The following is a 21,518-nucleotide window of genomic DNA, read 5'->3' as shown; positions in this document are numbered from 1 at the left end:
CTTCAATGGCTATGAACGCTGTTGCCTTGCCAATTTAGAGGACCCCTGTAGTGCAGTTTAGGTAGTCATACCTTTTCTACTGGATATTGTTTGACTCATGTAAATGGATGGAAATTTCATAAAGTAAGAAATATTATGGTTCCCAAAGAGCTATTTGGGTCCCTTGTTACTGCAGGTATGTATGCACTTTTAGCACCGGCTGTACGTAGTTGTGATGGCTGTCGTACACTTTTGCCATACTTTGAAGGAAATGGACGTTTGATTTCAAGGCAGCTGCCTTATGAATATAAACCAATATCTTCAGGAAAATCATATGAGGTTGATAAACACTCAGGGGGTTGGTAGACCTAAACACACAGTGGGATATGAGCAATGAAATTATATTAGTCGTTAAATATATTGCGCTGGAATGCACATCGGGGGCTAGTATTATTATGAGAAGCAAACATAGCTGTGCGTTGATGGCTTTACCCTGATACGTCATTGCGAACTGAAAACAATCAAAAGACCAGTAATGTAATTCTGTTGTTCTAGTGAAAAAATCTACTGAACTCAAATATACTTTGATAATTACACTGCATTAACATCCCTATAATGTTAAAACCCCATTAAAGCCTGTGTGGGCAAGTCTTTATAGAGACCAGTGGGATTGTGGTGGAAATGGTGGAATTTCATTTATTAAAGATATGCGAGAGTGGATTAAACAAATGAATAAGACCAAATGTGAGCTAACAAACCACTTGAAGTAACTCCCCTAATAACTGACTAAATAACCTACCAATTAACTGGTGGAAAGCAGTCAATATTTTATGCTAGCATATACTGGCAGGGGAGGCATTGCAGAGTATGAGTCCTTCATCATCTTCCAATGACCTACTTGGGTTTTGGCAATTGGGGTTCTTGCCCTTTGGCAAGCTTCTGCGCATATAAAACACTTAAAGATTTTGTAGAACAACAGCATCAAATAAAGTGGCACCGACGCAAGAAAACGTATTAATGAATAATGTTTAGTGATAGTAAACCCATCTGCACTGCATTTTCAGTTAAGGGTTTTATCATTGGCATTGTTCAGTACAAACAGGAAAACTGGATGCTGTTTAAATTTGATGTTGGAGAAAACACATTCGTCAGGATGTAATAAAGTTATGATTAAATTTCACTAATTTGAGTGATGGCGGCTCCCACAATAAATAATTTCACATTGTCTCCTTCCACCGCAGTTACTCTAAACAGTGCTCTTATCATACTGTGTATGTTTACACACATGGGCGTTCATGAAATATCTCAGAGCTCAATTGTTTACATCCAGAGCAAATGAGGTTGTCCATTAATAACTGCGGTGCTACTGCAAGTGTGTGTGTGTGTGTGTTCATGCATGGAAGCACCAATGCTTAAGGCTCAATTCTGCTGCCTCCAAATCAGCTGAAGTCTGGATGTGAGGTGCAGTTTATGAAGACACCACTGCACCATATTGACTCACATTGACTCAGATATGAATTAAGTTCTTCTCTGTTCTGTGTTCCATTTTTTTCATGCATAGTAGTTTATGAACAAGCTTTCAAAGCAAACAATCTTATCGCAACTGTGAACTCAACTGCTTTCATACTTCTCAATAAAAATATGAAATGGTTCATTACGGCGATGAAATGGATTGATGGAATACGTGAACTACTAACCTTTACGTGTCCACTTGCTCAATGGATGTCATCAAAGGTTAATTGTGTAAAACTGACGTTAATTTGCTCTCAAAGACATGGGAAGGATGTGGGCTCATAACTAGTTAGGATGAATAGGTCAAGTTGAAAACGCTCCGTGAGGAAAAATAGTACTAATTACAGCAGAACTTGAATGCCATGTAATTTTGTGCACTGACATTGTGTGTTCTGTCTTTCTCTTCTCTCTGTCTCGCCTCTCTTGTGGCAGAATTACTGCTGTAGAAGTGAAGCTCCCATCCACTCTTGAGTATGGACTTAGCAAGTCAGGCTCAAGTGCTGGTGGTCTTGCTCACCTGTGTGGTCTTGCTATGCCGGGCCCAGGAGAGGGACTACACGGTGAAGGAGGAGCAGCCAGAGAACGTCCGCATTGGGAACCTGCGGAAGGACCTAGACCTCAACCTGGACCCCAACATCAGGCTATCCTCACCGTTGCAGTTCAAGCCTGTGTACAAAACAGGTGACGTGCCTTTGGTGAGGGTGGAGGCCAACACAGGGGAGATCTTTACCACCAATCACAGAATCGACCGGGAGAAGCTGTGCTCGGGGGTCTTTGCTGAGAAACGCTGCTACTATGAAATTGAGGTGGCCGTGCTGCCCGATGAGATCTTCCGATTGGTCAAGATCCGCTTCCTGATCGAGGATGTGAACGACAACGCACCCCTTTTCCAGTCCACTGTAATAAACATCTCCATCCCAGAGAACACAGCCATCAATACCCGATACCCGGTGCCCTCAGCATTTGACCCCGATGTAGGGATCAATGGGATCCAACATTATGAACTGGTCAAGGTGAGGCACACTCCTGTTTCATCTCTCACATGTATACAATGAAAATGCATTGGCATTTTGTTATGTTTCAGGGTGGCCTCAGTTATCTTAATTGTGAAGTATTGTCCAAACCCATAGTTTTTGAATAATTTTTCTAAATCACTGTGGGTTGATATGAAGCCCATTGCTGAAGGTTCATTTATGAATGTTGATTTTGCTGAACACCAGCACTGCTACAGTCTCTCAGTACGTGCCAATCAGGCTCCTATATATCCCTGTTTTATTTGATAGTTGCTGAATTGTCAGCTGTAATAAAATAGTTAATAATTAAAAACATCCATCTATCTCAAGATACATTCCTAAGTGAAGATTCATAAAGACTCACTCCACTAAAACTGAAGTTGATAGAGGCTATTACTGTGTGTCCACAATCTCATGTCGAAACTAAAAGCCATGCTGTACAGATTCATTCAGTGAATGAGTGAATGATAATGACAGTGAAAGATAACGGGCATGAAGCATCGCGAGACGAGTACAGTCTTCAAGTTACCAGTTTGCTTTATGGACTTAATAGAATAAGTAGCTTTTTGGAAATCCAACTATTACATCCATACATTTGATAAACCAAAGACCACTGTAGCAATCTATCTTTGGAGAAACAATAACAAAGACATAAAATGGGATAGAGAATATGAAATGAATTGTCTTTTCAAATCACCCAAGTGGATGACTGTCTCTAATGCAAGCAGAATATTAGTCAGCACACATATTATTGATGAATCTCTGACACACTGCTATGCCTGCAGCATGCCACCTGTCTACATCTGGTGTAGACTGTTGACTATTTTTAATCAGTGAGTCCTTACGACATTTCCTTATCCAGATTTTTCATGTGATGTGATTCAGATTTTGCATTATAGCTTCTCCTGTAAACCTGCTATATTGCTATAGAACCGTAGTGCTGTGGTGTATATCCATGTAGGAAATTGATTTTGACTTGTTGAAAATATGACCTACTTTTTCATAAAGTGGAATATGTCATGAAGCCTAAAATGTTTTATACCAGCCATTAATATTTCCATATGCTTTATTTCATTATGAGAGAAGGCTGTAAAGAAGGGGAAGTTGTCACCATGTACAGTAATATCAGAGAACACGCAGCAGGAAGTGCACACACAGCATATACTGCGTGTCCAATTTCCAGCAACAGGTTACATGTGCTGAACATAGTAGATTTATGCAAGTGAGAAGGAATGCACTGTATTATGTTAATAGGTATCTCGTGCCGAACTGGGGAAAAGCTTTTCTTCATCATCTAATTGATGCTTTATTAAACTGCCGTGCAATATTCTCGGTTTCCTAATGGAGTCAGCCCTAAATCCAGAAATGTAGGATAATATCATGCATTCTTCATTTACAGTCTAGACAACACTCCGTGCTTTGTGGATAGATGAATATTGGAGATGACATGAGCTCTTACAAATGAAGTGTAATTAAAGAGGGAGATGCAAGCACTCTGGAGGAAACCCTAAACATAATAAATAAAGAAAGGTTAGTGGATTTGAGGGCATGGTGCAAGACAGAAATGACAAGTCCATCTTGGAGTCTCAGATGAAGTTAACACTGGGTTGGAATGAACAGAATCGTTGCTGTCCGTGTCTGCCTTGAATACCAATTTGCATTTTTAAAGACTCCCACTGCCAAGGCCTCTCCAGCGCAATGTCCTGAATTGTTCATGCCTGGAAAATCACCAACCAAATGTTCTGCTCATTATGATGATCATCTGCAATCATTTTTTTTGCCCTTTTCACAATATGAAGCTTACTAAAATCCTCGCCTAGACTGTGGTTGTATTATCTTTTGCAGGAAATTCTTCTTAGAGCATCCTCGGCACTGCATGTCTGATTCAGTTCTTCTCATTATATTCTCATTGTACTCGAGATTAATTTCCTTGTGTTCCAGGTTCCATATAAGTAAAAAAAAAACAGGGAGAAGCATTAAAGGAGCCAGAAACATTTTCAACCTTTGGTATCTATTATTTCAGAAGTGCAGTAGAAAGCCAAGGGTTTAGTGGGGAAGGAATGTGCAAGCATTTCCTAGAATAGCGCTTGGCCGTTAAGCCACCCTTGGACTATCTTTGTATGGTCCTGTGAGATTTGTCTCAGAAGCTCCCTCAGAATGATAGTTTGCCCAGTTTCCTTGTGTTGTGCAGGGCACGGTGCTGAAATTACTACCGTTGTGTAGCACAGTGAGCCCTACTCAATGGTGCGCCACACCACATGTAGCATTCCTGAGTTGTCAATATACAGAACAAATGAAAGAAACATGGTAGCCTCTTCTTGTACAACTTTGTTCTTTTCCAAAGTTAAGAGGGACAACGGGTAATTTCATCCTACACAGTGCTCCAGCACCACACATAATGGTTGTTCACACTTTGAGTGAAACTCTGCCATCAGTGTAGTGCAGTGGTGTGTTACGTCACCTGAACTGCAGAGAAGGCGTCCTAAGAAATGGTCAAGGTCAGAGAAAGCAATCACATGCATGGATGGAGGAGGATCTCCAATGAAAGCAGATTCGATCACTTTACATATTCACAGGAAAGCTCAGAGGCCAACACGGAAACATACCCTGTTATTCTGCTATTTGTTTTGCTTGAGATTTTGGCAGAATCAGAATCAGTTCACAAACATTAGCCCCTGTCCTTATTCCAGTGATGTATGATTTAGCAGGATCACACACTACATTAATCCAAGCTGCATCTATGTCAACATCTTCAGACACATTTGAGGTGGGCGTCTTGTTCAAGTCATTTCATGTAGATCAGTGTTCTGCTGCTGGCTGGGCTATGCCTCACTGATAAACTGGATGATGAAGTGGGTGTCTGTATTTAGGTTGGTCATTCTGGAGGGCTCTTAGACTTAGCCTTTTGCCACCTACCTAGGTTTTTCTTGGGGTGTTTTGCAATCCATCTATCTGAAATATACCTAAGAGTTTTGAGTGCATGAGTGGTCTTTTTGCTGGTACTCCAAGTCTGAACTTGAATAATTTTATTCCTAAACTGAATCTAACTTTGCATTTGAAGATGCAAAATTTATTCAAGCTCCCTTCCCAAGTAGCAAGAAAAATTTGATTAATGCATTGCATGCTGCCTATAGGCAGTGAATAGGACTTTTGGGCAGAGAGCTCACTGTCAAGCATTTCCAGTTTTCATTAGCATCCTATTTTGACACATTATCCTCTTCTAGCGTTTGACAAAAAGAGACAAACAATTCCCAGCTTCTTTTGTCTTAATTATATGCATGAGATCATGGCCAGGGGCAAAAGTGGATGAGGGATGGAGAGAAAGAATGAGGGATGAATGAAAGAGAGAGAGAGAGCGAGAGAGAGAGTTTCTATCAGCATTATAAAGAGGTGCTATAGCTTGTGATGAATAGCCCTCCCCAGTTAGCCCCATCCTTGGGCATCACCGTGACTGGAGTCCTCCTGATATATTCACAGCCCAATCTCAGTCTCCTCTTAGTTTTAATAAGGTCATCAACTTGACTGAAAGATGCATCCACTGATAATCTGAGGTGCTGTCTGTAGAACGGGGTTCAGAGTCATCCTTCCCTCATCTTCCCACCTCTGCTTCTGTCAGTGTCCCTCAATCATTTTCATTTAAATTAGCCAACTCTGATTAGATTGTGTACCGCACACATCTCACATATACAGTGCCCTGATCCCTCTCTGGTCCATGCAGAGACCTGTGGCCCCTATAATGTGGAATAGATGGCAAGTGTTCAAAGTTTAAGCAGACATGTACCTGTACAATATGTGTGGTGAAAGAGTGAGGCATGGTATAATGTGCACACTTAGCCATTTAGAAAGCTTCGTCCTTGCTCAGCCTTAGGGTTTCCAGTGAGTGATTCATGCTAGTATTTGGCCTTTTCTTAGCCTGCCCTAGATCTTATCACAATCCACCAGACTAATTCTGCATTCAGGAGGATGCACAGCCTGAGAGATAGCTCTCTTCAACTTATTGAAATGCGCTGAGTGCTGTCTTGTCAGTTGTAAAATTGTGTGAAACCAAGACAAAAGCATAGAGGAAATGCTGGCTCATAAATCATTGTGCAGCATTCCCTTTGACACATCCTAACTCAACATCCTACTATTAACATCAGGCTTTGCCAAATATCAGTGTGCAGATACTCAGCTACTGTGCCGAATCTCTGAACTATTCAAACAACTGAGGATTGAGGAGCTTTGTGCGGATGGAGTAGTTCTTAGCAATAGAGCCCCCAGAATGTTGTCTTGGACCTTTCAGTTATGACAGAAATAGTTCTGCAATGTGCAAAAAGATTCAGCACTGTTCATCCATAAGGCAGTATCTCTACATTTCCACACATAGTTGTATATGCCATATATGCTTATCCATATGACTTTTGCTTGCCAGAAGGATCACAAAATAAGGTCTGAAAGATCATTGCTGCAGCATTTGCTGGTTTAAGTAGTTCTGTCAATCACTGACATGTTGACAACATTCCCTCAGCAAGCAGTTTTTCAGAGTACACAATAATTTACATGCTGCAGCTGCACGTTTCCTTGTGTCGGCTACAACACTGTGTTGGCACAAGGACAGTTTTAGATTTTAAAACCTACTGAGGACTCTTGTGCTCACAATTTGGTTGAAATGTTCCTTCCTTGAAGGAGGAGAATGTATATATCTTAATCTCATTTGATAGCTGTGCCTAGACAGAGTAATCTCTTCCAACATTATGTGCAGCATGAAGCTTATCTCTTTAAAGAGGATGCTTTTTCTTGTTTTACCATGAAACTGCTTCTGACTGAAAGAGCTTCAAAGGGCTTCTTTGTTTCATAATGTGCATGCAGCTCATTCATGGGCTTGATCTTCTTCTTATTTCCTCCCCCTACTCTCTCTTTCTCTCCTTTTCTGTCACTTGTCTCTCTCCCTCTCTCTTCCTCCCTTTCCATCCTCTCTCTTCTAATTTGAAAGCATGTATGGATCCTTACCCTACCCCATCTGAAAGTGTAAATATTAGTGCTATTTTTTGGGGTGGAAGGCAATTACTCTTAACAGCCAGTGCCAGTTCCTCCGGTTTCTCATGGGGATTACTTATGCATTTGTTTTCATTTTCCTCCGGCTTTACTTTTGCCTAGATTTAGCCTTTCTTGAGAAAAAAGCCTTTCTAATATGCAGGATTTTTCACTCCCCTCTCTTAATCTATGGTGATCTGGTGTTGCAGTGTATTTAAAATGGGAGCTTATTGGTGTGTCTCCATTTCCAGCTGCCTCTCTCCCAATATGAAGTTGAAATGTTGCAAGGCTGCCTGCTCTATTCTAACTTGACACAAGATAGGAAGGTAGAGTGAAATCTCATTTTAGTGAAGGCAGAAGAAATCTGATGAGGAGGCTAAAGAGGTAAATGAATCCCTTCAAGCAGCAGTTGCTAGGAGGGCTGCAGGGACTTGTTCTACTACAACAATTGGTCACATTTTTAAAAGGTTAATAAACTGACATTTGCTGTGCTTCTGGGGCATGTATTGCATTCTATTGTGTATGTAAGAAATTAGTAATGTTTCAAACAAGCTGATGATTAGCGTGTTTGAAAATGCTTTTGATTTACGGGTACCCAACTGAGCTGAGAACCAGCTACCTTGTTTAAGATGGGCCATTTAATTTGCTCTTGACATTCATCACTGCCAAAAAGCCTGATCCTTAGATGGGTTACAAATGAACCTGCGTACGGAAAGGAAACAAACACAAGGATGCTTCAGAATATAGTATACATCACTATAGTGATCTGTACCTTTCTTTATTACCCAAGTGAAAATGTGATATTATGTTATTATGTTTACTTTTGGTATTAATATGTTAGTGATGGAAAAGGACATACTATATGGGAAAAACTAAAATGAAACAACCAAAACAATAATCAAACAATTGTTGTTAAAAATGTGTGTTATTCACATTGAGTATTACGTGTTGTAAACAGAATAAACGTAACTCAAAATGTTGTCTTGTCTTTGCAGAGTGTCAGCGAGTTTGGCTTAGACATCATCGAGACTCCTGAAGGTGACAAGTGGCCGCAGCTTATCGTTCAGCAGAACCTGGATCGCGAGCAGAAGGACACCTTTGTCATGAAGATAAAGGTGGAGGATGGAGGCAGCCCTCCCAAGTCCAGCACTGCCATTCTCCAAGTCACCATCTCCGATGTCAATGACAATCGTCCCATCTTCAAGGACAACGAGCTGGAGGTCACAGTACCAGAGAATGCCCCCATGGGGACATCAGTTGCTCAGCTTCACGCCACAGATGCAGATCTGGGTTCCAACGCACAGATCCACTTCGCCTTCAGCAACCAGATCTCTGCCTCAACCAAACGTCACTTTGCCATCGACAGTTCTACAGGACTGATCACTGTGAAGCAGCCACTGGACAGGGAGGTAACTCCTGTTCATAAACTCATCGTCCTCGCCAGTGATGGCAGCTCCACCCCCTCCAGAGCCACAGTTATTGTTAATGTAACAGACGTTAATGACAATGTTCCCACCATAGACACCCGCTACATTATCAACCTGGTTAATGGGACTGTTCTGCTGTCTGAGAATGCACCTCTCAACACCAAAATAGCCCTAATTACTGTTACTGACAAGGATGCAGATCTTTATGGCAAAGTGGCTTGCTACACTGACCATGATGTTCCCTTTCGGTTGAAGCCTGTCTTTAATGATCAATTCTTACTAGAGACAGCTGCCCCCCTAGATTATGAGACGACTCGAGAATATGCAATTAAGATAGTGGCCTCGGATAGGGGGACGCCTCCTTTGAACACTTCAGCTATGGTTTTAATTAAAATCAAGGATGAGAACGACAATGCCCCCATCTTCCCCCAGCCGGAAATCCAACTTTCCATACCGGAGAACAATGACCCCTCTACACAGTTAATAAAAATCAGTGCCACTGACGCAGACAGTGGACATAATGCTGAGATTATTTATACTCTTGGTCCTGATGCGCCTGATGGGTTTAACATAGACAGACGGTCAGGAATCCTTTCCGTTGGCAAACGCCTGGACAGAGAGAAGCAGGAGAGGTACTCATTCACTGTCATAGCGAGGGACAATGGCTCCACGTCCCTGCAGAGCAATGTCACTGTCAGGCTAATCGTCCAGGACCTTAATGACAACAGCCCGGCTTTCACACACCCTGAGTACAACTTCTATGTGCCTGAGAACCTGCCTCTCTATGGAACTGTGGGCTTAATCACAGTGACGGATGCAGATGCGGGAGATAATGCTGTTATAACCCTGTCCATTTTGAACGGGAAAGATAATTTCATCATCGACCCTCAAACTGGTGTGATCAAACCCAATATCACCTTTGATAGGGAGCAGCAAAGCTCCTACACATTTATGGTCAAGGCAGTTGATGGAGGGCAACCTCCAAGCTCCTCCTACGCCAAGGTCACTATTAATGTAGTCGATGTGAACGACAATCGCCCTGTGTTCGTCATCCCATCCTCCAATTACTCCTATGACCTAGTGCGAACCACCACCACCCCTGGCGCTGTGGTCACCAGAGTGTTTGCCATTGACAATGACACAGGTATGAATGCTGAGCTGCAGTACAGTATTATCAGCAGCATCATCATCACATCTAGGGTCTCCCCTCGAGGTCTCTTCGCCATCGACAAAACAACGGGTAACATAACACTGCAGGAGAAAATAGTGGCAGCTGATCAGGGGCTACACAGGCTGGTAGTCAAGGTCAAAGATCTAGGCCAGCCTGAGTCATTACATGCCATCGCACTTATTCACTTGTTTGTCAATGACACTGTGTCAAATGCTACCTTTATCCAAGAGCAGCTACGAAAAAGTATGGAGACACCCTTGGACCGTAACGTAGGGGACAGTGAGGTAACACCTCAAGCCAACGGATATGTGATTGTTGTCATAGCTATCATAGCTGGGACGATGACTGTCATCTTGGTGATATTTGTGACTGCCTTGGTGCGCTGCCGGCAGACACCAAGACACAAAGTGGTACAGAAGGGCAAGCAGAGTGGCGAGTGGGTGTCACCCAACCAAGAGAACCGTCAGATCAAGAAGAAGAAGAAGAGAAAGAAGCGATCCCCCAAGAGCCTCCTCCTGAACTTTGTGACCATTGATGAATCCAAGCCTGACGACCCCACCCATGAGCATGTTAATGGTACACTGGACCTCCCTGTGGAGTTAGAGGAACAAACCATGGGGAAGTACAACTGGGCCACCACGCCCACCACCTTCAAACCTGACAGCCCAGATTTAGCCAAGCATTACAAGTCAGCGTCCCCTCAGCCTACATTTCAAATCAAACCGGAGACTCCAGTGGCCCCAAAGAAACACCATGTGATCCAGGAGCTCCCCTTGGACAACACGTTCGTGGTGGGCTGTGACTCACTCTCCAAGTGCTCATCGACTAGCTCCGACCCGTACAGTGTCTCAGAGTGCAGCTGTCAGGGGGGATTCAAGACTGCGGGGCAAATCACCACCCGACAGGTAATTCATGACTTCCTTTTTAAACCCACCCACACTAGTCCCCACTCACACTCCCCTTGCTGTCCCATGGTAGGTGATGTGAAAGAGGGAGGGTGGCAGCATGGAGCCAGGGGATTTCCCCACACAGACCATGACCATGTCTACATGAATGTCATTTGCACTTAAAAATGAGACTTGCGATGAAACTAAAGAATAAAACATTTGTCGCAATTAATACAGCAAACCTTTCACTGCACTGATTGTACTGTTATTAATTCATGTATTCACCCTCCTTCATAAGCAACCATAATTGCATAATCATTTACAAAAATACATGTGCAGGTTAATTTCATATTCAAAAGCTTGAGTAATGGCAGCAGTGCAATTATGATGGCTAGCTATTTTAAACATCAGTGTGAGTGGTTGGTGGCAATGTAGCCTGATTTAGAGGAGCTTGGGATAGACGGCAATGATTGAACTCTCTACTGATGTATTTGAGGTCAAGGGCGAATGTTGCTGTGTGCTAATATATTTGACTGACATGTTTAAACAAGGCGAGCAAAAAATAAATATGGCAGCCAGAGTGACAATTCATCAAGTATTCATTTGGGCAAAAAGTGTGAAGGTAATAGCACAACAAAAAAAAAATTCTTTTGACGTGCTAAAACAATTTGATAAATAATCCCACTTTTTGTGGCTTTTGTCCTCAAAATATTAAGTGCTGCCTTAACTGTGCCAGTGAGGCTTTGTGGGAGAGAAGCTCATTTGAATGCCAAGGTACAGCAAAGGGCTTATGATTCCCTAAGAGATATGTGCCAAATGCGAAGTGCCCCAATAAATAAAAGCTGGCGAGGGAAATAAATGTAAATCAGAGGTAAGGAGAGGTGGCCTTGCTTAGTGCTGACAGCCAGAGTCGAGCGCTATGGGGAAGACTGAGTACTGCTTGGGGCGGGGGAGGGGGTCACAGGGATCAAGGTGACGCAGAGCCTTGAGACCAATATACTTAAACACCAAGGGAGCAGTAGTCCATAAAAAAGCTTGCCAGGCCAACATTGCATTTAGCCCATAAATGCTCTACTTTAATGACCCCAATTATTGTTATAAATGGCATATGTAGATACATATTCTTTACATTCTTTTAATTAGCTCACATAGGAGAGGATGTAATGACATCACAACAGAGGTTTGCCGCTGTGTAGTGTTGTAGTTTGTGTTAGGGAGGACATTGAAGAATGTTATCCTTTTATCCCTAATACAAGAGTATGTACATGTTGATATTTTACCTGCTATCACCAGCACAATGGAACTAATTAAGGCTGGGTCGTCTGTGCACGGAGTAGCATTTTATTCATTCACTGATATGTGTGTATAACATTCACTCAGTGTCAAACATCCAGTTGAATTTGCTGGCTTTTTCAACCATTTTCATTTTTTTTTCATTTTGTTTCTTTTAAGGTTCGAGGGTTTGGCTGTTGCTTGGTTGGCTTTCATTTTCGTTTGTTTTTTGATCATAATTATCACAACTGCCATTCACCCAATTCTGGGTCAATTTCATGATATTGCATCAATAATTGATTTTGTTTGATGAGGTGCTTGCTTTTGTTTGTGTCTAGCCTCATATTGCACACAGTTTTCAGATCTTTGGTTCATTTCTGCCTTTTTCGCTCCCAGTACGCATCTGTGTGACATCTAGCAAGTGTAAAATTCCTTATGGCATAGTTTTGGTAAATGAGTGTTGATCCCGTGAAGTATTGTGCTTAGGATAATTTATGAAGACACCCACACAGAGTTGATAGTCATTCCTTTCATCCACCTTTTATTTGAGACCCTGGTTAAAAGCTATGCTCTGCCACGGTACATTATACATAAGCCTACTACATGCCCTTGGTACCAAAGATTTAATTCATAATGTGTTTATACGACACACTGACAAGTTGTCAGGATGATTTTCCCATCTTACCGGTAGTGAATGCCCTGAAATATGCAGAAATATTCAGTCTGTGTTCTACAATTCTGGATTATTATCCGTCATGAATTTTATGCATCAAGGATTTAAATTGATTTTTACTTATGTTGCTGATCAGAGTGGAGTATTTTTGTCTGACTAATTTAAAATCAATGAATATATGATTAGTAAATGTCCTCCCAAATCTTCAGGCTCTGTTTGTATCACATTATTTCTAAGGTATATTTACTCATTTCTCTAAGAGAGGTCAGGTTTAATCTCTATAATATACCCATATTCTGGTGTCACATACTCCCAGAATTTAAATATTGTCAAGAAAAATCTGTCCTCATTGGTTCTACTCACCAACCATATCTTCAGAGATTTTAACCTGATAATACATCACAATTTTTCTGTCCCCTTAAGCAATTGACAAGTGATGCCTCCCACTTTAGACATTAGATTTCCCCCCAGTTTTAAGTGTGCTTATTTAAAGCCTGTGTCATGGAAAAAAATAGCATGACGCTTTGCCTGATGAGAATAGGTGGCTGCAAAGGTTAATTAAATGCACTAAAGGGTTAATCACTCGTAATACAGTATGATTAAAATCACTGTAATTAGGTTTCGAATGAGGCTGATAAGAAAAAAGAAAAAAGACAGCCGTCCTTTAAAATAATCAGTGATGCCATGTACCATCCCTGGGTGAGTCACATTCTCAGGATCCGAAGTGATGTGACAATAGATGACCAGCTGTCCTGTTTGTTGAAGCCCCATTATAATTTCATCTCTGCTCGATTTAATCTTTGTGCGTCTTTAAAGAAAATCTATTTTCAAAGTCTGAAGGACACTTATGTGGTTGTTGCTTTTATCTGCGGAGGTAAAAAAAAAAAAGAGAGAATATTTTAGCACTCCTAGATTTTGAAGAGATCATTACAAGTGTGGCTGGTTAAAACAAAAGCTGCATTTGGTCTGTCATTGCCATCTATCCAGTCTCTCTTGAGCCTAAATCTAATGCCAGAAGTCCAAAAGCTCACAGATCACAGGCAGGTTGTCGTGTTTTTCCTTTTTGTTCATCAAAGTGACAGATGGTGCTTTAGTGCCTTTACAGTGATCTCTCATTGCCCCACACACTCCCACACACCTAAAGCAGCTGAAAATAAAGCAAAGACAAAAAGCCCACCCGTGGAATAACAATGGGGAGGGCACACAGGAGATGATTATGGTTTAAGGTCACCAAAATGTTTTCAGGGAGTTTACAGATGTAGCTGATAAAGAGTAAAGCTTGTAAAAAATACTTCAGAGACTACAGATTTGTGCCACCATATGGCTTCATTATACAGCGAGAGCCGCATTTGCAAATGCAAACCTCCTCCCTCCCCTCCCTTCTCTTCTCAGTTTTTACGCATCTCATCATTTTCTTTTAACCCCTACCCTGTGATATTAGAGGTCAATCTGCCTCCAGTGATGAGGAGCTCTTGTGAGAGTATGTGCTTTAGCGGAGGCAGATCAAATGAGTACCACCCTGCTTGAGTGATCTCAGACATCACAATGAATATGCAGGGTATGAAAAGGCTAATACATTCTCTTGTTTGGCTCATAATTCTGGGGCCACGGAGCATGTGGGGTCACTGCTTAATGACACTAACCTCCCATGACTCAATATAGGAGAGGCTATTGTTAGTGTTTTAGGAGTATCACATATGCATACATTACAGTTTGATTAAATACCCCCTAGACCGTAAGTGTTGCTGTTATGCCTCATTTATAATGCAATTTATGGTATTATTTTCATGAAAAAGATCATATTATAAATGCATTGGATAACGAGGGCAGCAGTGAGCAAAATTTTTGCATATCGCCATTTATTTGTGTGGGTGAAGGTATGGACCTTTCACACAAGCCACCCATGGTCTGATGACAAAACGCTTGTGCTGACTCATAGTGGGTGCACAGCCAGGGGTGGCAGCCATGATTTTAAAAGGCTAACTAAGCTTGTTAATCAGATCAGATGCCAGTATTACATCCTAGCGACTGATTATGGCTTTATTTTATTTTAATATCATTTTTGTTTTGTTTTTTTTGTTTTTGTTTTTTATTTCTGTTGAGTCATTGCATCTGTAATCACTGTGCCTTGCTGATGTAAGCACTATCAGGTCAGATTCTTACTGATTCAGATATTGGCAGATGTGTTGCTAACCTTCTTAGGAACAGCAAAATGTCATATTCTGTACATATCAGAGGACCCACTGGCAAGGGTTCGAAAGAAAGAGTGGGCCTAAATTGATCCAAATGGCTTTTTGAGGGGAAATGAAGAGTGCTGCACTAGTGTGGTGGGAGACAAAAAGACAAATTGGGAGTGATAATTGGATAAGATTGCATGCTCTGATAAGTACAGGAAAAATGCACAAGCTTGTGACACTTGTAGCATTCTTCAAGGAAACCTGACAAGATAATGACTTGATTGCCAGCCGTGCCTTGAAGAATGCTTTTTTTTTTATCTTCCACACTCTCTTCTGAGATTTTTTATTCAGTGTTCAGTGTAGCCTCGCACTGATAAGGCTACAGCTTAGGCTGCTCAGAGCTCGATGATATTGTAACTACAATCTCCCTATATCTGTCTGTCTCTCTATATTTCAGGAGACGGCACTGAAACCACCACACTATGGCACACTCTGTGGCACAGGTACAGCTCGCTCCCACAGGATTAAAATCAATCTCTAGCTCCCACTACCTAAAGAGAGAAAAAGAGAGAAAAGAGAGAGAGAGGGCAGAGGGAGGAAAGAAGGAAGGCGAGAACTGAAGAGGTGAAACAAGTACTTTACTGTCTCTACAGCCTCAAACTCCACCTCTTCATACAATCGGGAGAAAAGATGAACTTGGAGGGGGGAAAAAATTCTCAGAAAAAGAGAGACGCTTCATGTTGCCTGCCTGAATCTTGACAAAGCTCCTCCTGTGAATCTGTTGGAAGTTTGAAATGCTTTATTGAGTCCTATGCTATTACTTACCTGTGTCAGTGAGGATGATACTGTATGCCCTGAACCCTCCTCGAAAAATGTCCCACTCCAGCACCCACTCTGTAAAATAGGTGTCAAATACAGTCAATAGATCTGTAAAGTATGTTTATATGTATGTATGTATATCTATCACAGAGTTGATGGTGTTTATATTTATTGATTCCATTTCTTTGCCTTGTTTTCAAAACTGCCTGGTGGCCATTTTATTTTCTTACTTTCTGATTTTTGTATTATTTGACGTTGCTCTATCTGGGCTTGCTCATGGAACTAATGACTTATAATGTGTTTTTATGCTGCAAGGTCTACAAACCCGTAGGCTTACATTAGTATTGAGCCCACATCACAGTGTACCTTTTCTGTCAACTTTCGCCTCTTTCTGTCCCACTTTTGATGCCACTGATAGCATTGCTAGTGAAGAGTGTGGCTAATGTTACAGAAATATGCATGGACCCACAATACGACCACATCTGTTGTGCTTTACAACTGTGCTACAGATCGCCATGCTGTTATTACACTGGGAGGAATGGTAGGACAAGTTTAATACTTTGAGCTAAGCCACAATCACAGGGGACTAACTGCTGGGGTTATAATCAAAAGCTGTTTATGTAGGGCAGATTTGAAGAGCACTAAGCCTAACCTTTTGTGTGTTGCTTTCTATTCGGAAGTGATTTAACCTGTGAGATCCACATTAAAATGACTCCAGATGGTAAAAAAAGAGAATAATAATCCTCAGGCAGTCTTTAATATGAGTTGGCGGGCTTAAGCAAAAATGACTTGACTTTGTGCACTTATTTACACTGACAAAAGAAATTTTCTGATGAGAAGAACTTTGAACACCAAAATGAAAAGGTAATCCAGGCTTCAGTTGAAAAACAGCAATAAGTTAACATTTGACAGAAAATCCACTACGGTGCACTTACTACGTCCTACGTATTTTATTCAGAGCATCATTTTGCTTCTACTATCTCTACACCTATAGAATCATTATGGTACAGTACGTCCTGAATAGAATAATTTCTACAGTATACACCTGTAACTGGCTTGATGGGTTAGCAGCATTGTTGTTCAATAGTCCTGTTAATTGGTAAGCTGAAGACTGCTTTGATAGGTAAGGCCTAAAAGGCACCTACAGTACTTACATATGACCATAGAGTTAGAGTCATTAAAATGGACATAGCCTGTGTATTCAATTGGAAATGTACAGATGGACTGGACCAGAGGCTGTTTCCCCTCTTGTGAGAGACTATGTATAATTAAATTAAATTATTGCACGGACCGGAAGCCTTTTTGATTTCATCCCAGTCTTAATAGGTCGTGGTTCTACAGACTATGTCTATTTTAAAGCTTTTAATTTTATGTGTGTTACCTCTTTCGGAGGCAGGTTGTTATTATTGAAGGAGGTATATTCATGTAATTATGGTATCAAATGTATTCACTACTGCGTAGGAGCCACAGTATGACATATACATAGCATCCTAGCACTGTGTAATGATTAGATTTGCCTGATTTTTTGGGGAAAAGAAAAAAAAAATACTTATACATGGGGAGAGCTTTTGTCCTTGTAAGGGAGAGAGACAACCTCACTTTTATTCAATGTGAAGTACAATATGCACCTTACATGATCTTTGTAATTGACTTTGATTTGCCAGTGTGGAGAAAACTGTAAATGTTTTGTTTATGTATGTGTGCGCTTCTGAACTTTATTAAAGTCTTTTGCATCGTATTGCATATTTTGACGACTCTTCTTATTCATTGCTTTGAGCATTCAATATTAGTCTGCATCACTCAGTCAGTTCAGTTTTCTGCACACTATACTGCATCTGCTTCGTGAGAACAGTGAGACTAAAATGAGGCAAAACACGTTGTAGAATAATCATTTGTTTTTCTGACATACAGTTAGCCAGTAGGATGTAGTACATGTCAAACAGGCTGTGGCCTGTGGAAGTATGTGTGGCTGTGTTGGTTTGGACACCATTAATTGGCCCATTTCAGCCATAGAAAAACTGCCTATATCTCCTTTTCTTCCACATTTTGCAATAATGTAGCACTTGACTGGGAGAAAGAAAGGAAGAAATGGTTTAGATATACATCGCTCATTAGGAACAGATTACAGATAAAAAGTTATGGAAATTTGGTGGGAGCACATCCTTTGAAGTGCACAGACAGAAAACAGCAGAACAGAAGCTTTTTTTGGAACAATGGAACGTTTTTTTTTTTTTTTTGGTTTCTTCTCCATGAGAGCTGATAATGATCATTTGATAATGATAACCCTGCTATTATGACGTACAGTAGTGCACAAACACAGGGTTTTACACATCTGAGAGGAAGATTGATGCTAGAGGGTACAATAACCACCACTGTAACATTGTGTTATGCAGTGTTTATGCGGATTTGATCCAAAAATACAGACTTGAAAGGCATAAAACAAAGCCAGAGTAGAGACAACAGAAAATGTTTAATTGCTTATCAAAGTTACTTCACATTTTAAAACTGAGAAAGAGCTAATCAGTTCCCCCGGGAAAAGTGTCCTTGGCGATTTGAGGAAATGGTGCACACTCAAGTAGAACATTCTCATATAGAGAGTGGATAAATGTCAGCTTTCTATTAATAGATAAATGTAAACCTGCTAAATGCCTCCTTCTTACTTGAAGAAAACACAGCTTGGGTAGATCATAGGGTAGTTGTATCTCTTTGAGCTAGATAAATTATGATTTGATTTTTCCTGTTATGCATAATTAGGTAATGAAATGTTTTCAAATGAGCCACAAATAAATTAAAATAAACTCCAACAAAGCCACAGCATTAATGAGTCTTAACATGTGTGCGTGAAGACAGGGTAGGCGATAAATGGATTTCTCTTCCGCTTCGGATTGCAAAGTCAAAGGTGAGAAAGAAGGGATGAGAGGAAAGGAAACAGATGTAGTGTAAGCAGGAGTTGCCGGTCTGGTTTATATCAGAAAATGTCTTTGGTATGTCTTTGGACCATTTTGTTCTCACAATTGTTACGGGCCTCAGCGTGTGCTTGTGATTTTGGTCAGCTCACATTAAGTGCATTCCCAGTGATTTTTATCATCCATAAAATGTCATTTTAAAGGTTGTCCCATGGCTGTGTTACTGTATGACACTGAGGGAGGTGTTTCCAGAGTTTCTTTGCTGACATATTGATTCATGATTTATGAGGACGAAGTATTCAATTTCATCTAATAGGCCAGGAAGCTAGGTATATGTAGTACGGTTGATTACATTTAATGCAATCATATGTTTGCAGATGGAGCAACATATACAGACAAACTTACAAAGACACACGCAGCAATTCTTTGTGCTGTGGTGGTGCGGCTATCCATATGGTCTTCATTAATTGTATGTTTTTCTTTTTTTTATGATTTCTTTATTTGGCAGGGTTTCCTCTGTAAAGCTTGTTGTATGAGGCAGTTTCCTGTAATATAAAACCTTTAGATGCACTGCAGTAATCAAGAATACATGTTTGTTATCAGTTATGAATAATAAGCTCCAAGATGAATCAGAAGCATCACATAAAGTTTGCCCAGTGACTTTCCACAACCTTGAAAATGCAATCCTTGTGATCAGTACAGCACTCCTGTTATCAATTCTTTCCCTCTGATAAATGTAACATAAAACTGGAACATATTTGTTATTCATGTGGATAACATTGCGAAGGAGCTATCGAGATGGCAAACTCCATTTTTTCCTTCACATTACATTGATTTTTCAAGTCACTCACATTCACCGCTGCAATCACAGTCATCCGCTGCAGACAGTATAGAATGACGATTCAAGATTACAGATTGTTTAAAATGAAAGATCGCTGCAGTTGCTGTCTCAGCTAACTTTTTAAAAGCAATGTGCATTGAGTAATCTGAGCACCACTGTGGGTGTTTTATGACATTTCCCTGAACGTGTATGAAATCAGTGATTGAAAGTCTGTATGGATTTGTTTCTCCCTCTTTACAAGTTGTGAATTCGACTATGGTGATTTTGGCAGCCACTCATGCCTTCATAAAACTGTAACACATCTGTATGTTTTTAGTGGTGAAATCAGATACATGAAGGCACCTTAAACATGGAACTTGTATTGTGGGATTTTGTACTTTGTCTAAAAACCATGCCTCTTTTAAATGTTCAAATATAAATAGTATAAATGCTTTAAATGTATCATTTAATGTTAGGGGTGTCTATGGGGAGGTGTAGGTCAATTAGCCAAGCAGCAAGCATGTTCAGGGTATGACGTGAAGTTGTCCTGAAGCGATGCTGACTGTCTAAGTAGGGGCTATTTATGCATGTGTTGTGCAGTGGTGCAGGAAACAAGAAGATGCTGTCTTTCTGTTGCACTCCACTCAAGGCAACACTCCACACAATTGCTGCCAAATCTCTGCCAAACTGAATAATTCAATCATCCCCCATAGCTGCGGTGGTCTAGCTACCTTTGTGTGTGCAACAATCAAATCAGTGTGGAAGCCCGCCGAGTGGTTCTTTCTGAGACACTGAGTAGCTCTACAGCCCGGAGATTGTTTTCATTGAAAACAATTCTGTTGATTAAACGAGGTGTGACTGTGGAGCGGGGATCTGAGGAACATCGATTGCTTGTACAATTGTTTGTTCCTTGTTAAAAGTGTGATCTAAAACAGTAGTTGCTGATAGTGTGCAAGGAGCATATGGTTTGCTGGTGTGCCTGCGAGGCTGTTAGCGTGCCTCTGTCTTCCCTAAAATATCCCAGGTAGAGAAATCCACCTTGCTTGTTCGTGTAGGATTAATAATGCCCTCACGACTGACAGCCGCGCAAAATGTTTTGAGATGCTGGTGCTTTGGCATGAATTTGTCAGCGCTTGATTGTTTTGTTGAATATATGTTAGTCCAGTTGTTACACAAGGGATAAGTGAGCTTTACAAGCATTCTTTAGGAGACACCCACTCTCCCTATTTCCCTCTCCCCACCCCTCTTTGAAGTAATCACATGGTTTCAACCGTAGTTTTGCCCATGTAGATTTAACACTAATCCCCCCACCCCGAACACAAAAACAAAAATAGTAAAGAGAAGGTAACATTTATTTATCATTATAGCTACCAGGTCACTGGTGGTGCATTTGCATTCTGTGGATATCCGCAACTAAGCTACAGCCACATAGACGTTGTTTGCATTGAAATTTGTTCCTCATTTTATCCTCTTTGAAGCATTCAGTGGAAAACCTGTCCAGCAATCTATCATGCTGTTGGGGCTAATAAATGCAGTTTTTTAAACCGAGCCACATCCCACTGTGGGTCATTGTTCAACACTATGTGATGCTGTCAATGTTGTGTAAAGCAGAGGCTATTTTCTGAACTATAACTGAGCTCTATGACTAAATTAGTTCCATTTCTAACAGTCAAAAATGAATGCATTTGAACACTCACTGTTGTGCTGTACTAGATGTATTGCGTGGCGACATGGTAACCATATACCATATACATACAAAACCCTAACCCTAACCATTCCTGAAAGTGATATTTTAGCTCAAGTGAAGTAACCGGTGTTAAGGACAATGTCATGACAGGATGCAGTCATT

The 21,518-nt window shown here is 40.9% G+C and overlaps 1 protein-coding gene across 1 annotated transcript in view; it reads left to right on the top strand.

Annotated features, from left to right (window-relative positions):
* Positions 1-1,964: 1,964 nt before the first annotated feature.
* pcdh11 (protocadherin 11) overlaps positions 1,965-21,518 on the top strand; it is a 116,053-nt gene continuing 96,499 nt past the window's right edge. The window contains exons 1-2 of the mRNA XM_070913923.1: positions 1,965-2,504; positions 8,513-10,976. Coding sequence (XP_070770024.1) covers positions 1,965-2,504; positions 8,513-10,976 — 3,004 coding nt within the window. The remainder of the gene's footprint in view (positions 2,505-8,512; positions 10,977-21,518) is intronic.

This window comes from Enoplosus armatus, chromosome 10 (assembly GCF_043641665.1).
Source record: "Enoplosus armatus isolate fEnoArm2 chromosome 10, fEnoArm2.hap1, whole genome shotgun sequence".
In the NCBI taxonomy this organism is placed as follows: domain Eukaryota; kingdom Metazoa; phylum Chordata; class Actinopteri; order Centrarchiformes; family Enoplosidae; genus Enoplosus; species Enoplosus armatus.
Note: the sequence above shows the minus strand (reverse complement) of the source record. Positions and strands in the feature narration are given on the sequence as shown.